The following is a 17411-nucleotide window of genomic DNA, read 5'->3' as shown; positions in this document are numbered from 1 at the left end:
CATCATACAGTAATTTAGACACACTGTGATGGTTTAGGTTTTGGTATATACCTTTGCATATCCTCCTGAAGTCATTATAATTATATTGAGTTACAATTGAAACAATTGATTCAATTGATACAATTGAAAAAAACATAAATCACAAAAATCATTAAAGAAAGGTGTTTATGCAAGAGCATAAACTAACCAATGTTTTCAAATATTAGTGTGTGGGCAGCTTAAACCCATCCATGCATGTTGTACGTCTGACAAATGCGTACATGAGTCTTTGTTGTCTTCTCCCTCGTGAGCTTCGGGTGGCATGTAATGGAGGGAGGGAGGTACTATTGATCTGTCATGTGCAGCACGGATAGAGTGGCCTCCACTGTCCTTATCCACAGACGGACAGCCTGGCCCCTTCCTCTCTCTGACAAAGACATGAAGGAAATAAACCTAAGAGGAAACCAGGAGAAAATAACCTAGGAAGCAATTTAACCTGCCCCCACCCACCCAGCCACCCCCCCCCCACACACACACACACACACATACACACACACACACATACACACACCTGTCGAACCAACAACAAAAGTGCACAAACTAATTAAACCTGAAGGAAAACAGCGCATATGAAGAAAGAAAGACGTCAAGGTCAGAAGACATTTCAGGTTTACCCAATGCGTGTAAACGGATGTGTATGTTGTCACACATTCTTGATCTTAATTCTTATCTACTAATTTAATTAAACTTGGGTTTTTTTCATGTGTTGAAGTGTGAAACGTCGAGCTCTTCAAGCTTTTTCATCGCGGCAAAATATTTACCAACAGTGTCTGCAAAAATAAGTGTGGTGAAGTTAGACCAATGTTAGTTAGACCGTCCACTAACCGTCCAATGACCGTCCAATAACAGCTCAATACATGATCCTTCCCCTTTATATAAAGGGGTGAGAAGTAATATTCAATCTTCTATTTTCATTTGTTCTTTGCACAACTGTATTATTGGAATGAATTAGCATTGGAATTACCCGGCATGGTGAGATTCTAGGATTTTCCTATTCAGAGTTTATTGCCCATTGTATTTAAAATACAATTCAGCACTAACGTTGGTAATGAATAACACCATGAGAGCTTTTAGCTCAACAGGATATTGCAAAATTGTTATGTAGCACACAGCTTCTTTGAAAATGTAGTTTGTCAGGATGTTTCACACCACAGATGGAGCTCAAATCCTGCCAAAAGTTGTCCCTGAGCTACTTCTGCAAAGAGACATAAATCATCAAGACATCATCCAGAGTTGTCATATTCAACAACATGCCATACTAATCGTACTGCAGGGAAGAATGCTTCATATGAAGGAAGAATGCAGTGAAGGACAAATGGAAGTCCAAACTCAATCTGCATTCCATTAGGATCCCACAGTACAATACATTACATTATTCTAGTATTTTTCATTGTTAATGCATTGTGATGTTCAAGGGTAAGTCCTCCACATAGTCAGTATAATGGAAGAAGCTAGTTATAATAAATAATAAAGGATGTCTGAACACACATTGTGTTCCATGACCCTTCAGCTATCAAAAATAGGCTGAGGTCAAAGCCTCTTCCTACGCAGTCCCTCACTGTCGTACATCATGCTCCATCTCTCGTCTCTCTCGCTCTCTCTCTCTTTCTCTCTTTGTCACTGTCTCTCTCACTCTCTGTCTCTGTCTCTCCCTCAGTCTCTGTCTCTTTCTCTCTGTCACTGTGTCTCTCTCTCTCTCTCGCTGTCTCTCTCTCTCTCTCTATCTCTCTCGCTGTCTCTCTCTCTCTGTTGCTGTCCCTCTCTATGCCTCTTTCTCTCTCTGTCTCTATCTCTCTCTGTCTCTCTCTCTGTCTATCTCTCTCTGTCTCTCTCTCTCTGTCTCTCTTTCTCTCCCTCCCTCTATTTTTCTCCCTCCCTCTCCTTCACTCTTTATTATTAAACCTTTATTTAACCAGGCAGATCATTAAGAACAAGTTCTTATTTACACTGATGGCCTGACAAAAAGCATAAGCTTCTTGGGGGGGAATGGAAAGGGGCAGTGAGAAAGGATAGGTTAGAGAGGCAACGGCACACACACAGCCGTACAGACATACAACAAGGCAGCAATAGGGACCTGCAGGGTTAACATAACTCACTCAGCGGCAGCAGCCCAGAGTTATTTTTGATAAAGTGTTTCCTCCTGAATAATTTCATCATAAACTCGAGGGCTACTATGTGGGATCCAACCATATTGGAAAAAGAAGTTGAAGGTAATATCTGTTTATACGTTCCTCCTGCCAATGGCCTTGGCAACAACACATCCTTCTGAGATTGTCCAACACAAGAATTAACAAGTTATCCCTCCCAAGCAAGCAGCTGATGAGGCAGACGTGCTGTAATTCCACAGCTCAACGTCCATTTAAACTTGAATCTGAACCAGCCACTACAGCTCCGGTCCATTGCTTGAGTCTTCCCATCACCTTTGGGCTTGAACGTAGAGGGGTCATGTTGAATTGCCCACGACAGAACATTTGCCATTTGGCTATTAACATACTGTACAAGGACAGGAGCTGAATAAATGTATTACATCCTTTCAATTTGATTATTCCAGCTGGTTGCCTCTGTACCTTTTATGAGACAGCTATATTTACCACTCGGCTGCCCCTGGCAACGGGAATGCCTCTTCCTGCTAGGTCGGTGCTACTTTACATCCATAGGTTGCTGGTGAGAAAATGTGCTTGTTTGATCTCTTGTGTGCTGCCTACACTCATTCACTGAATGCCTGGGTAGGAGGCTTTGTAATATTTGACACAATTATGAGACCCCTTGATGTGGTTAACATTTACCATTGTTAATTGCTGCCATAAATGCATCCGTTATAATTGGTAAATGGTGGAAAATGCATCATGTTAGGAATACAAATAGCTGCCCAAAAAAGCACAAGAATAACCACATCAATTTGATTGTGATTTTGATGGTAGGAAGAATAATGCATTCAATGAAAAGTAGGTATATTGGTTAAGAATTATTATTTTTTCTTTCTCCTGGTTCGTATGTCTTTTTCATGTCAGCCTGAGCAGGAATGACGATGAATATATGGCCTCTGATCAATAAAACACAAGAGTCCATTTGACCGGATTCAATCTAAGAACCATAACACTGTGTCTGTTACACTTTATAGGACGGAAAAGTAGTTTGCTGTGGTGAATAATAATGTGGAAGTGGATTACCCCCTAAGAGCGTACATTTTCAGAACAACTTAGCATGAGAAAATACTCATTAGTTCAAGCGGAGAAACCAATCAGGAACTAATCAGTTTGAATCAATATCACTTACCGCATTCCCATTACTGACCTGATCAAATCTCTTTGCTTAATCTGCTGCTTCTGCTATATATATATATATATATACTATATAACAGGCCATATATATATATATATGTATATATATATGATATTAAAGATATTTCGGTTCATCTGCTGTTACTGCTACATATGCATATGATATTATAAATGTATAAATAATAGGGGTAGGCCTAGTGCCTATTAATAAATCAAGTAGATGAATAGGCCAACATATCTAGATGTCATTAATGATGATGATTTTAAGATTCAACAAGTGGCCCTTCAAGGTTTGCAGCTCTCTGCTTTGCACATGCTAATCCTCACCATAAATTATCTCTTACTATAATCCATTCACAAAACCTGTACTAACCCACCCCATGGTATTTCTAATGAAAAGGTTTTTACAAATTTTAAGAAGAAAAACAACTGTAGCCTACTCATGTAAACAAAAATGTATCACATTACGCCGTCAACACTAGTGCTGGATATTGGTGAACATTTCATCCCAACGGCTCCCACAACATGTAGGCTACGATAATACCGCGGGGAAATGAATAACGTGTGAGGGGGCACCAGTGCTATTTCTGAAACGTTGGAAACTTCAATAGTAAGTCATGAAGGTTGGTTGTTTACAACGTCTTTACCACAAATGGGGACTGGCGTGTGCTTTCAGGATTTAATTAACTTTACCCTTTCTTCTACTCAGCAAACAAATGAAACCTCGCATTCCTCTGGCCCCCTGCCGTCCGTCCAGTGCGTTCTCCGTCCTCCTGACCGGCTTTCAGTCCCATAGATCAATAGGTCGATTAGGAAGGGATTAGGTCTGTGAGATTAAAACGCTCTACTAAATTAGGCTATGTATTGCTACTTGACATCCAGGCCTATTCAAGTTTTTAGTTTAAAGGTATCCGGTTTAGGGTGACTTAACTCGACGTCTGAATTGCACTGATGTGTTATACACAACTCTCTGTTTTCATTAGATATTTTTTTATTTTAATTCTGATGTGATTTGAGGACGATTATAATGATGATGTAGACAATTATGACCACAGTTCAGCCAAACTATTATGTTCATTATTATCATTACAGTAAAGAACTACACAAAATGATGATTACGTCCATCTGAAGAGGGCGGGGGGGGCGGCAACTACCATGTGCTAGATGGTGGTTACCATGGAATCCTCTCAGATTTCTCCCCAAAGCAACTTCTGATGTCAGAGCTTGGAGCCGTGCTGATGTGAAGGGGAGGGCAGGGCACAACAAGAGAGGGTTCAGAGAGAGAGAGAGAGAGATGGGGGAGGGAGAGAGAGAGGGGTGTGGGGAGAAGGAGAGAGAGAGAGAGAGAGAGAGAGAGAGAGAGAGAGAGAGAGAGAGAGAGGGGGGGGGGGGGGGGGAGAGGGAGAGAGAGAGAGAGAGAGAGAGAGAGAGATTGGAAAGGAAAGGAAAGGAAAGGGAAGGGGCGGAGGAGAACCGACAGCCTGTTGAACGCATGTGATCGTCAAATAAGCTCCCCGAACACATCTATAAACTGGACTGAGGCAGCGATAGCAGAAGAAACCCTTCATATGTGTCACCCTTTTGTTCGCATCTCAGAGCCATCCGGCTTTTCCAACTAACTACGCTTTCCTGCAGAGATCTTCCGCAACAGGGACCCGAGGTGCACTGTGAGTAGCCCACTTGATCGCCTGTCATTACTACAGGGTTGTGATTGTGATTCCGCTGTGATTGTGTGACACGTGGAACCGCAGTATATCTCGCATGGTAGGCTACGTGACTAAAGTTCAAACAATTATTTTGTTGTGTGCAGTGTGTGCAGATGAATTTGAGATCACCTATACCTTTTCTTGTTATTGCACCCAAATGCTTATTTTTTGTGATATGAATCTGCTAATCCTCAACTGCATTTGTTTTGTTGCATGAATCTGCTTTTTTTAAATAGGTGAGTATATTTAAAGTGAGTCGATGTCGTCTATCAATTAATATATTAATAATATTCAACAGAGGCTGGAATGATAACATTTGGCAAATATGGAGTGCCAATACAGTGTATCATTTTCCACCATTAACAAATGGCTGGTCACTTGACATATTGTTTTAGCTGTGTCGTTAAAGACTGTACTGAACATCCCCACATGATCATGAGTTGGGGATCAGAGGTAATTAATGATAAGATGGAATGTAACAATCAAGATTGGGTTAGCGAGCCATACATAATACATCGGTCTACAGTTATTATTATTATTATTATGATCCAACCATGGGGATAATGCAATGAATACATCCCATATACAAGGATTGTATTCCATGCTGCTGATCACCTGTCTTTTTGCAAGCGTCTCTTCATGCAAGCCTCTATGTAAGCCTCTCTGTAAGCCTCTCTCTTAGCCTCTCTGTAAGCCTCTCTCTTAGCCTCTCTGTAAGCCTCTCTCTTAGCCTCTCTGTAAGCCTCTATGCAAGCCTCTCTGCAAGCCTCTCTGTAAGCCTCTCTGCAAGCGTCTCTGTAAGCCTCTCTGCAAGCCTCTCTGTAAGCCTCTCTGTAAGCCTCTCTGCAAGCCTTTCTGCAAGCCTCTTGGATGAGTTATTCATTATGTGTCATAGATCAGCTTGTCTCCTTCCTTCAGAGCATCGTGATTATAAGGAGGCCAATTATACTCATTGGCCTCCCATCCTGTGTGCCAGTGCTGTTAACTTAGTGGTGCCAGACAGACAAAGGTGTTACCCTGACATTTATTGAATATGGAGGAGAACAGGTTTGTACTTACACTCCAGAGCATAAGAAACAGGGTTTCTGTGGCAATATCTTATGCCATGGCTGCAGGAGTAAATGAAACAGGTTTATGGATTTGTTTTGAAAATAACCAGTAATAGTAGTTTGGAAATGTTTCAAAACTTACTCCGTACATCTGTAATTTCCTATTTATGATCTTTCTGGAATGATCTTGGCAGGTTTTTTTTTTTCAAGCACACTTGAGAATTAAATTCGTAAAACAAAAGATATAAACTACGCACGTGGTTATTATGCACAAAAAATGCTGCTATCATAAATCCGGTAAGCAGAACGCCACAGCAAACACATTAAGCCCAACCTAATCAAAACAAACAATGTTTACGCTGTCTGTGAAGTGCCTCAATAAACTCAAACTTTCACTTTAGTTGATGATGTGCACGATCTTTATGATCAACAGTGATAACTTTCAGTTTTTTCCCTACACACTTTAAACCCCTGGTACCAATACTTAGGTCTGTTCTGCCCCCAACACACACACACACACACACACACACACACACACACACACACACACACACACACACACACACACACACACACACACACACACACACACACACACACACACACACCCGTCCGTCCTACGTGGATCCTCAGTGTGGTTTGGCGGTGAGAGAGTGATGCTTTTAGCTACAGGTCCAGGGGAGTGACAGTGACAGCCGGCCCAACAGACTGGAACCAGAGAGAGATGGAGAGCACACACAATCCCCTCTGGTCCACAGGGAGAGTGCCATGGGTTTCAGCGAGAAAAACAAATTGTTGACATACCTCTGGGGCTGATTTGGTTGGTTGGCCCTGCTGCGGCGAGAGGCTGTAATGGAGGGATGGTGGAATGGAAGGCTATCGAAGTACAAAAGCAGAACACCAAGTTACGTCATCTTTATGTAATCAAGTTTAGCTGAGTACTTTACAAAAACGAGTAGGACAAAAATTAAGTTAATTTAAACAAGGGAAAAAAAACGCCAGAAGTTCTGAAGCGAGTTGTCCACGTCTTATAAAGCTTTCATTCTGTTGCTGCTGCCCTTGGTACAGGCCTCCCTGCTCAGCGACGCAGCGCATGAGTGTGAGCAGTAGGTCAGCTGGTGCTGGGTGCATAGAAGCAGACATATGCCAGGTGCTGCGTCAAAAGGTGAGGACGCTGCTGCTCTGTTGGAGCCTTAAGGTGCTTGAGGAGATATTGTTAGTCACGCTTAGCTTGTGCACAGAGTGGGGCTGGAGGAGTGTGGAGGCATATCATATGGGGCAGTGATGCACGCATGGACGGATAGCGGGTGGGGGTCGGTCGGTCTGTGTTGTTTCAGTCACTGTCTGGGGATAAAGAGCTTAAGGTAAAAGGGCAAACAGAGCAGGGGGAATAGACAATGGGTGGAAAACAACCTATAACAGTCCTGTTTGCTCATTATGAGACATACCTTTCAAGGAAAAAGGCATTGTTGGAAATGTTGGAATGGTTTCAAGTCTATGGGTATTTAAATATGAATATGAATGATAATCAGAAAACAATGAATAAAACATGCCTAGAGATGGCAGATTAACTTTATATGCCACCTCTATATATAGAGGTAGATGGATGGATGGATGACAAATGGATTGGTGATGGATGGATGATAGATGGTTGGATGGATGATGATTGGATGGATGAATGGATTGATGATGGATGGATAATGGATGGATAGATGATGGATGGATTGATTAAGGGAGGGAGGGAGAGAGAGGGGTGCTGGATGTATGGAAGGATGATTAAAGGACGGTCGGTTGATGGATGTATGGATGGATGAGTGAGCGATGGAGGATGGATGGATTAAAGATTGATGGATGATGGATGGATGGATGAGCAAGAGAGAGAGAGAGAGAGAGTAAGCAAGATATTTTTGGAGTGTAATATGCAAACTGTATATGCAAATATAAAAGTGTGTGTGTGTGTGTGTGTGTGTTTTGTTGTCTCTTTGTGTGTGTGTTTATTTAGCTCTTTGTCCTCAAAGCAAAAAAAAAACCTAAATCTGTCATTTAGCTTTTTGGAATATTGATTACCACAATACAAAACGACCAACCACCCGCTGTTGGCTTAAGTCCATTTTAACAACCTCCGGCAGAGCAAGAGGCTGATGACCAGTTGAAACATCACGATGGAGCACAGAGGGGGGTCGGGGGACTATTATTTAGCAGGCGAAGATCCTCTGTGTTTATCTCAAACCCCCACTGGCAACAGGAAGAGAACCTTCATGTGCCTTAAACTGCTCCTAACAGACGGCTGGAAACAAACATCTTAATCAGATAAGATTACCGCACGCTGAAGACATGACGCCAGGAAGCTTTGCCCATTCAGTGTGGGTGAAGAATACCGGAGGGAAATAGAGAGTGTGGGGTCAGCTGGACTTGTGGTTACAAGTCAATTTATTCTAACAGCCTCTCATCCTCCCATTAGAGAGGAGAAGAAGTGAGCCACTTTAGGGAGTTGTGAGAGCCCTAGTAGTTAGAAGACATTTTTGGGTCAAGCAAATGGTCATCAATTCTTGGGGTGAGCTAACCCTCATAAAGAACGAGGGTTACGGTACATGTTGACCTCAACCTAAGCCTCAGAAAGACTGAGGCATGGTCTTTAGAACATTGGCGGCTTTTTAAGTGTGGCAAACGCCTTCAAAGAATTGAGGTGTACGGTTGTAATGATGATGATGATGATGATGATGATGATAACAAGAGTGATGATGATGATGAGGAGGAGGAGGATGATGATGGTGACAAAGTAGAAGAAGATTATGATGATGATGATGATAGTAACTAATAATAATGATACGTACGTATCCTATGCTTAAGTATCCTATGCTTAAGCTTTGTGAATAAGCATTTGCTCTTGTGTGGCGCTGTTAGAGAGCTGGTGGATCATAACGGCACAACAGAGGTTGTGAACACTAAAGCCCTTTTCAGATGAATGAAGCTGCTCCTATGGGGCCAGTAGGCTCCAAGCCCGCTGAAATCCAAGGACAATCAAAAGGCATTATTATTCTACGCTGTGTGTGTGTGTGTGTGTGTGTGTGTGTGTGTCAATGGCCTGCGTGTCTATATGGTATGTGTGTGCAATCGCTAAAGAACGGCGGCTTCAAAGTGTCTCAAACTTTCAACCATCCTCCTTTGAATTCCACTGGTCTCTTGAAGCACAACGCTGTCTTATCATCATACCCCAGCAGTGATCATCCACCCCCAGCCACCGTCTCCCGCTGGGTCATTACCAGATCCCCCTCGCTGGCGTTCTCTGGAAGGCAGCCGGCCGTCTCTCAGACCAGACGCCGGTGGTGCTGGGTGATGCTAGTGGTGGCGGCGGTTGGTGGCGGTGGCTCTCCTCGACTGGCTCAGCCTCTCCGTGGAGGACGGCGCGGGACATGCATTAGCCATGCAGTCAAGCAACACTGGAATCACAGCCCAGTGAGTCACGCAGCGATCGGCAGAACACGCTGGGATGGAGCCGAGGTTCATGCAGAGAGAGGGAGGAGAGGGGGAGAGAGAGGGGGAGAGAGGGAGAGAGACTAAGACGGTCTGTTGCTCCAGGGTTTGTTAACGACGACAAACGGAGCCGTCTCTAGCTCTGTCTTCCATCCATCCTTTGGTTTCGATGGATCTCATACCCCCCCCCTTCCCCCCAACCACCACCAACACCCACGCCTCCTTCCTGCCTGTGAGGGAGAAATGAAAATAAGAAAAAATAAAACAGCAGAGCCCGAGTGCCTGAGTGTCTGTGTCAGATGTTAAGCAGAAAAAAGCAGCGCAGACTTGGAAGTTTGGATAAACGGATGGCTCGGAGCGGTTCCATCATGTGTTTTTAATGTTAGAGAGCGGTGGTGGGCACGGTGGGGAGGCCCTCCTCGTCCACCCTGGCAGCGTGTTGTAGGCGTATCGATAGCCTTCGCCACAAGCAAGGGAAAAACATCAGAGAATTTATGGATTTCTGCAGCAGCACAGAGGCAAGACATTTCAGAATGGCCCGGGAAAAGAATCGATTGTAATAAATCATTTTTCGTTTTTTTTCAGTTTGCAGATCTAAGCACAGTGTTTTGGAAGTCACGTCCGGGTTCTGCGTGGTGACATGAATGGAAAGGAACATTGGATGGATTGGATTGATTATAATGGTTTTTCTTACATTAATATCCAATAAAACATGCCCAAAGACCTTTGCGAGACAGCAACTGTTTCTCACTTATTAGAAATACATAATTAATGTATTGATTAAAGAATTGATATATAATGGCTTAATACATGAAAAAGCCAGAGCTGATTTAATGTAATCCCCATGGTTTCCATAACTTGTCATGTACGTGTTCCCTTTAGCCAGGGGCAATAGAGTGGAGGCAATGTGCTTTGAAAAGAACATACGGCTGCCCCTACGAAACACATGAAAAACAGGCCAACTGTCACACAGAACAGCTTGGGGTTGGTTTCCTCTAATTTGATGGGTGGGAAAGTGAGGCTTGGCTGTAATCAGCTACTCACACAGAGTGACAGTGCAGGTGCCTAATAATCCTTCAGTGACGCACTTAAATCCCTTTCTTAGAAGCCAAGAACGCCTTCCCGAACACGGAATTCACAGGGATTCATGCAGAATGCGCTGACGTTAATTCCACCCCCTAAATCACTGTAATTGATTTAATTAGTTTGGACAGAGGCCAACGTGGCCCACACACTTTGTTGTTTGATTCCTTCTTGACGCATTTACATTGTTATTCCTCTCTCTCTTTCTCTCTCGCTCTCTCACCCCCTCTCTCTCTGTCTTCTTGTGTGTGGTGGTATTTGGTTGCTATGGTGTTACCGAGGCAAATAAGTCATTTTTGTACATCTGAGAAATTACGCTGTATTATTTAAATGTTATTGGAAACAGCCAATAGTTTGAAAAGGAACGCTTAATTCTAATTGCACAAAATAGCACGAAGGAAACTAGAAGGAAAATGAATTACAGGGAGACATAAAGCAACACAAAAAGTGTTTTACGTGCCTTCAATTCATCCCGCTACAACAATTTCAAGCCATACACATAGTTGATGATTATGATGTTTATGTTTGAAAGGGATGTATGGATAGACAAATTAGACTAGATAGACTCAATGTATTATTAATGTTGGCTTCTGCTCGGCAATAGCTTTTAGGACTATAATAATATATACAAAGACCAAAATAGTGGTTAAAATGTGATTTGGTTTGCTCTAAAACAAATAAGCTGATTAGCAAATCATTGAGCGCCATAAGAGACCTGGCCATAGAATCCATAACAATGACTATTGTTTCCCTTCCTTCGTCTTGTGCGGAAAACAGATGTTCCTGCATCCTCCATCTAAGTGCACATTATTATTCTCTCAGTGTGTGGTATATATTAGCGGCCATGTTCAGCGACATGTAACCTGCCTCAAACAGCAGCTACAGCTGTCATTTAAAACGGATACATCTGAATACGTTTTAAATCCCATTTTAAGGATGGGTCAATTACAATCTTAACTCCCGAATCCAATTTTCAGTGATTATTAACATGCATACAGATTACTATTCTGATGCAAACGATAATAAAACACAAATCTCAATTTGCTATAACTTGCCTCACAACAAAATTACATGATTATTCCTTGGAAGTTATACATGAAGGTATATATTTGAGTATATTACCTACTTGTATGATCTCAATATAATATAAGATAAGGCGTTGGATGTGTTTCTCCTCTCTGCTCCTCCTCAGGCGATACCAGGCTAGGCCACACCGGTACGGAGCTCCACGCGGGGGATGTGAGTGGCGTCCCGGGAGAGGAGGAGGAGGAGGAGGAGGAAGAGGAAGGGGAAGGGAGCCAACATGGCCCTGCTGGCGGGCGACGGCTCCGACTACGACTACAGCGCCCTGAGCTGTGACTCCGACACTTCGCTCAACCTCCCTCCTCCGCAGGAGACCGAGGCCCTCAAGGGGGCCTTCTACAAGCGCGCCCAGCTGGCCCCGGAGCTGGCCCCCGAGCCGGCCACCGGCGTCGGCGGCAGGGGGGGGGGGGGGCTGGACGCCACGCCGCCACCGCCGCCGCCGTCCGCCGCCAGCGCGCGCCGCCGGCCCTACGCCGTGGTCAACGTGGGCGGCCTGCGCTACCAGCTGCCCTGGAGCACGCTGGAGGACTTCCCGCTGTCGCGCCTGGGCCGGCTGCACCTGTGCCGCAGCTTCGACGAGATCATGCGCGTGTGCGACGACTACGACGCGGCGCGCAACGAGTTCTTCTTCGACCGCAGCCCCTGCGCCTTCCGCACCATCCTCACCTTCCTGCGCGCCGGCAAGCTGCGCTCGCTGCGGGAGATGTGCGCGCTCTCCTTCCGGGAGGAGCTGCTCTACTGGGGGCTCCCCGAGGAGAGCATGGAGTGGTGCTGCCGCCGGCGGCTCCTGCAGCGAGTGGAGGAGTGCGAGGAGCTGGAGAGGGCGGAGGACGAGGAGCTGATGGAGGACATGATGGAGACGGAGGGCGGCGGCGGCGGAGGCCGGGGCGGGGGGTCCGGTGACGGGGAGGAGGGGGACACACGGATGAGCCGCTGCATGGGGAAGCTGCGGGACATGGTGGAGAGGCCCCACTCGGGCCTGCCGGGGAAGATCTTCGCCTGCCTGTCGGTGCTGTTTGTCACCATCACCGCCGTCAACCTGTCCATCAGCACCATGCCCGCCATGCGGGAGGAGGAGGAGGCGGTGAGTACAAACACCGGGGGGGGGGAGCTGTTGGATCCGCTCCATTTCTAATTCTGCTTTGATTATTTGCAGCCTCACTGGTACATTGTTATTTTCGCTTGCGATGCAGAGCCTGCCAAATGACTGTAACCCGTCAGAGAGTTTGGATTGATCAGCATGTAACCAGGTCATCGTTTATATGTTGAACATAGTGACAATGTACAAGATGTTTCCATGATAAATGCTGATTATGTTTGTTGATGAATTATTATACTAGTTAGAATTGAGGCTTGGGAGAGTGACAATCCAATGTTGTATTATAATAACAGCGATTTTACGTCAGTGTCCATTTTCAAGGTCCCTTCTTTAGGTTTTTAAATTGTACTTTTATTATACTTAATATGATTGATGATAAACCCCTTACTAATTCCTGACAGCGTGTGGGCCTATAAATCCCTAGCAGAACTCCTGTGAATTCATCTCTGCTCAGACGGAAGACAGGCTCAGCTCAGCATCATTAGGTCCACCATCTCTCGGAGCACAACATCCCAATAAGCTCCAGTGAGAAGGAGCCATCTGGTTGGGTGATTTAATTTCAATGACTTTAACCGCCTGCTTTATGTCACCTCATCGGACATGCACATTGGAAATCTTGAAAGTTTGATTTATGAAGGGAAACTAAGCTGGAGGGCGAGCTATGATTACTTTATAAAATAATATTTTATTGACATTGTTCTTAATCAGATCAGGTGTGTGTGTGTGTGTGTGTGTGTGTGTGTGTGTGTGTGTGTGTGTGTGTGTGTGTGTGTGTGTGTGTGTGTGTGTGTGTGTGTGTGTGCATAAGGGCGTATGTGTGTATGCTGTGCGTAGGGGGTGCATGGGTGTGTGCATGGGGGGGGATCTCCATCTTCACTCCTCATTATGTTGATTCAGCTTCCAATAGTTAAGCTATGGTTCCAGGATGAACTATTAGGTTGTGAGGAGCTCTCACTGTGTATTCACTCTCACACAACGCCTGACTGAGTCTGATGAAGAGGAGAAGACACTTTAATTAGCATTGCTACTCAGGTGACCGTAGCAGCTCCCATGGTTTAGTGTGTGTGTGTGTGTGTGTGTGTGTGTGTGTGTGTGTGTGTGTGTGTGTGTGTGTGTGTGTGTGTGTGTGTGTGTGTGTGTGTGTGTGTGTGTGTGTGTGTGTGTGTGTGTGTGTGTGTGTGTGTGTGTGTGTCTTAATTATCGGGGTATTTTATATTTGGTGGTTGTGTCCAATACGGTTTTCTCTTCAGTTTGTTTGCTATTTATATTGCAATGGCGCCCTCTGGTGGCTACAGCAAATGTTCCGCGCATGGCATTAACGACCGGCGTACGTATCCTTCCTCCCACCACAGGGAACGTGTTCCCAGATGTGCTACAACATCTTCATCGTGGAGACGGTGTGCGTGGCGTGGTTCTCCCTGGAGTTCACCCTGCGCTTCATCCAGGACCGGAGCAAGCTGGCCTTCCTGCGCCGGCCGCTGAACCTCATCGACGTGATGGCCATCCTGCCCTACTACATCACCCTGGTGGTGGACAGCACCTCCGCCTGGGAGAAGCGGCCCGGCTCGGGCAGCAGCTACCTGGACAAGGTGGGCCTGGTGCTGCGCGTGCTGCGGGCCCTCCGCATCCTGTACGTCATGCGGCTGGCCCGCCACTCGCTGGGCCTGCAGACGCTGGGGCTGACGGCGCGGCGCTGCACGCGCGAGTTCGGCCTGCTGCTGCTCTTCCTGTGCGTGGCCATCGCCCTCTTCTCGCCGCTGCTCTACCTGATCGAGAACGAGATGGCCACGGCGCGCGAGTTCAGCAGCATCCCGGCCACCTACTGGTGGGCCGTCATCACCATGACCACGGTGGGCTACGGGGACATGGTGCCGCGCTCCATCCCCGGCCAGGTGGTGGCCCTGAGCAGCATCCTGAGCGGCATCCTGCTCATGGCCTTCCCCGTCACCTCCATCTTCCACACCTTCTCCCGCTCCTACGTGGAGCTGAAGCAGGAGCAGCAGCGGCTGCTGCAGCGCCGGACGCACTTCCTGCTGCGGAGCCGCATGGCCGGCATGGGCGGCAGCGACTTGTCCCTGGACAGCCTCTTCCCCGGGGGCGCCTCCGAGCGCCCGGGCAGGGATGACTGAGAGGAGGGACTTTGGTCTCTGAGCGGGGCGGGGAGGAGAGGGACGGAGGCTCTGAGCGAGGGAGGAGAGGGACGGAGGCTCTGAGCGGGGCAGGGAGGAGAGGGACGGAGGCTCTGAGCGGGGCAGGGAGGAGAGGGACGGAGGCTCTGAGGGAGGGAGGTGAGGGACGAGGATCTGAGTGGGGCAGGGCTGACTGGGGAGGAGTGGGACGAGGCTCCGAGTGGGGGCAGGGCTGACTGAGGGGGGGGGGGGGGGGGGAGTGAGGCTGTGAGCAAACAACTGCATTGAGCTTCTATTGCCGCAGTTTGTACTCAAACTAGTCCACCACCCCCCCCCCCCCCCCCCCCCACCCATCAAATGTACTGCTGCCTACATTTGGAAAAATACCTCATCAATGATTGCGTCTCATCTCACCGCGACTCGCATCGTTGAACAAACCCAAGCCCACACGTCACAGTGCCCATGTCGTATTGAACTCTGCTGTGTTCGAAGCCCGGCGCAAACATGCTAGCTTAATTTGGTTTTAAGTAGCGGAGAGACAGAGGAGAATATACGGGAAGAGAGCAGGAGAGTGGGCTGGTGGTGGGGAAGACGGATCAATGAACAAGAGGCACTGGTGATTGTGGGCTAGAGAGGGGGGTGGGGTTATAGACATCAGAAAGCATCTTAAGGACAGACCATACAAAATACTTTCCATTGGTTGGGGCCACGCAGCACTTGAGGTCAGGCAGAGAGGATGTGTGTGTGATGATAATGACAGGAGTTGGCTACCGAGTTCATCACGGCTGGAACCTTTCAGCTCTTGTTTTGTCATTTTGTGTGTTCACTATGATGCGTGTTTTAAGTTGGATATAGGTTGAAACGTTTGTATCTACTGCCAAAATTAGAATGACACTCCATTGTATACTCATTATTTGTGTATTCATCTCTACATTAAGAATGACACACATAATATATGTGGTCCTAAATAAATATATGTAATTAAAACTGAATATAAGGATAGTCCAGCTCATAACTAACAACAAAGTGTATTTAGTTGATGTTTTCTTTACCATTTTGAATTAACATGACCATTGAGTATGATATTTATATTAAACTATACACTTTTTCTTTAACTTTTTATATTTTCTGTCTTTTAAAGATCAAACTTCTCTTCCAACCTGAATCAATATTGGATTTTGGCACAATACATTATCACTATTTACGTTTAGAACGTTTTGCTGTCTGTGTTTTCCTACCTTGTACGACACTCCTGGGTTTGCAATTTAAATATATTTTCGATTTTTTAAAACATTGTTCCTGTTGTCCTGTGATTAATCTAATAAGGCTTGTGCGAAAGCGTTTGCTTTGATCTTCCTTTCAACCACTAGAGGGCAGCAATGTATTCAAAAAAAGAGACTCGCCATTGATACCCAAACCAACCAAAAAAGAATAATAACAAAAAAACATGTTACATTCATCCTGGATAAGTAAACAATATTCGAATATATTAAACTAGTAGCCCATTTGAATCATTCAGTCAAATGTGATGTTATAGGTCAATAAGTGTATAATTATCAAATATGTTCTTTATATATATACTTTTCTACATTTAATTTTAAAAAAATAACTACAAGATCGCTTCAGCGGACTGAAGAAGACTATTTTAGTTGTAGTATACTATTTTCATTGTCATTTCATATGTCATTTTAGCAGAAAGTTCTACTTGCGAGCTTCAATTGTAGTATGGTCAAATTAAGCTCTAATTAATTTCTAATAATTGGACATTTAGTAGGTTGTTGCAAATTAATTTCATATTGAATTGACATGGAGTCGGCCTATTATTCTCAGAGCATTGGACCTTTTATAGATAAATCTGGAGCAAATAAATGTCAACCTATCGGAGCTCAGTAGCCCACCCCCTTCCTCATCCCGTGCCCCCACCCACTTTATACACCACCAGTGTTTGGGTCCTGGATATTTCCCTGTTCGCAATTGGACCAACTTTTGTAGGCCTACCGGTCTGTCTAAGTGAAACCAATAATATATATTTTGTCGTTATCGGAAATATTCTTGACCAGTTATGCAGTAACGTCGTGTATAACCACTTGAGATCAGTGTTTGGGGCAGTTCGTACAGCTGTTGCGCCTCCACAGCCTTCACTGTCATGACGTCACGAAGCCCCTAGTTCTTCAGAATGGGATCCCGCGCCTCACCAGTCTGCCCCTAGTCCTGGATGGGATCCTTCACCTCACTACCCAGCCCCTAGTCTTGAATTGGATTTCTCGCCTCACTAGCCCGCTCCTAGTCCTGATTGGGATCTCTCTCCTCACCAGCCCTACCCTAGTCCTGGATGGGATCTCTCGCATCACTAGACCGCCCCTAGCCCTGAATGGGATCCCTCACCTCACTAGCCCGCCCCTAGCCCTGAATGGGATCCCTCACCTCACTAGCCCGCCCCTAGCCCTGAATGGGATATCTCGCCACCA

The 17411-nt window shown here is 45.7% G+C and overlaps 1 protein-coding gene across 1 annotated transcript; it reads left to right on the top strand.

The window, feature by feature from the left end:
- Positions 1–11935: 11935 nt before the first annotated feature.
- kcng1 (potassium voltage-gated channel, subfamily G, member 1) lies at positions 11936–14943 on the top strand (the record flags this gene model as incomplete). The annotated part of the gene is made up of 2 exons (XM_084479811.1): positions 11936–12799; positions 14167–14943. The coding sequence occupies 2 exons, from the start codon at positions 11936–11938 to the stop codon at positions 14941–14943; spliced, it is 1641 nt and encodes a 546-aa protein (XP_084335937.1).
- Positions 14944–17411: the final 2468 nt, after the last annotated feature.

Source organism: Micromesistius poutassou (assembly GCF_964030765.1).
Source record: "Micromesistius poutassou genome assembly, chromosome: 15".
In the NCBI taxonomy this organism is placed as follows: domain Eukaryota; kingdom Metazoa; phylum Chordata; class Actinopteri; order Gadiformes; family Gadidae; genus Micromesistius; species Micromesistius poutassou.
Note: the sequence above shows the minus strand (reverse complement) of the source record. Positions and strands in the feature narration are given on the sequence as shown.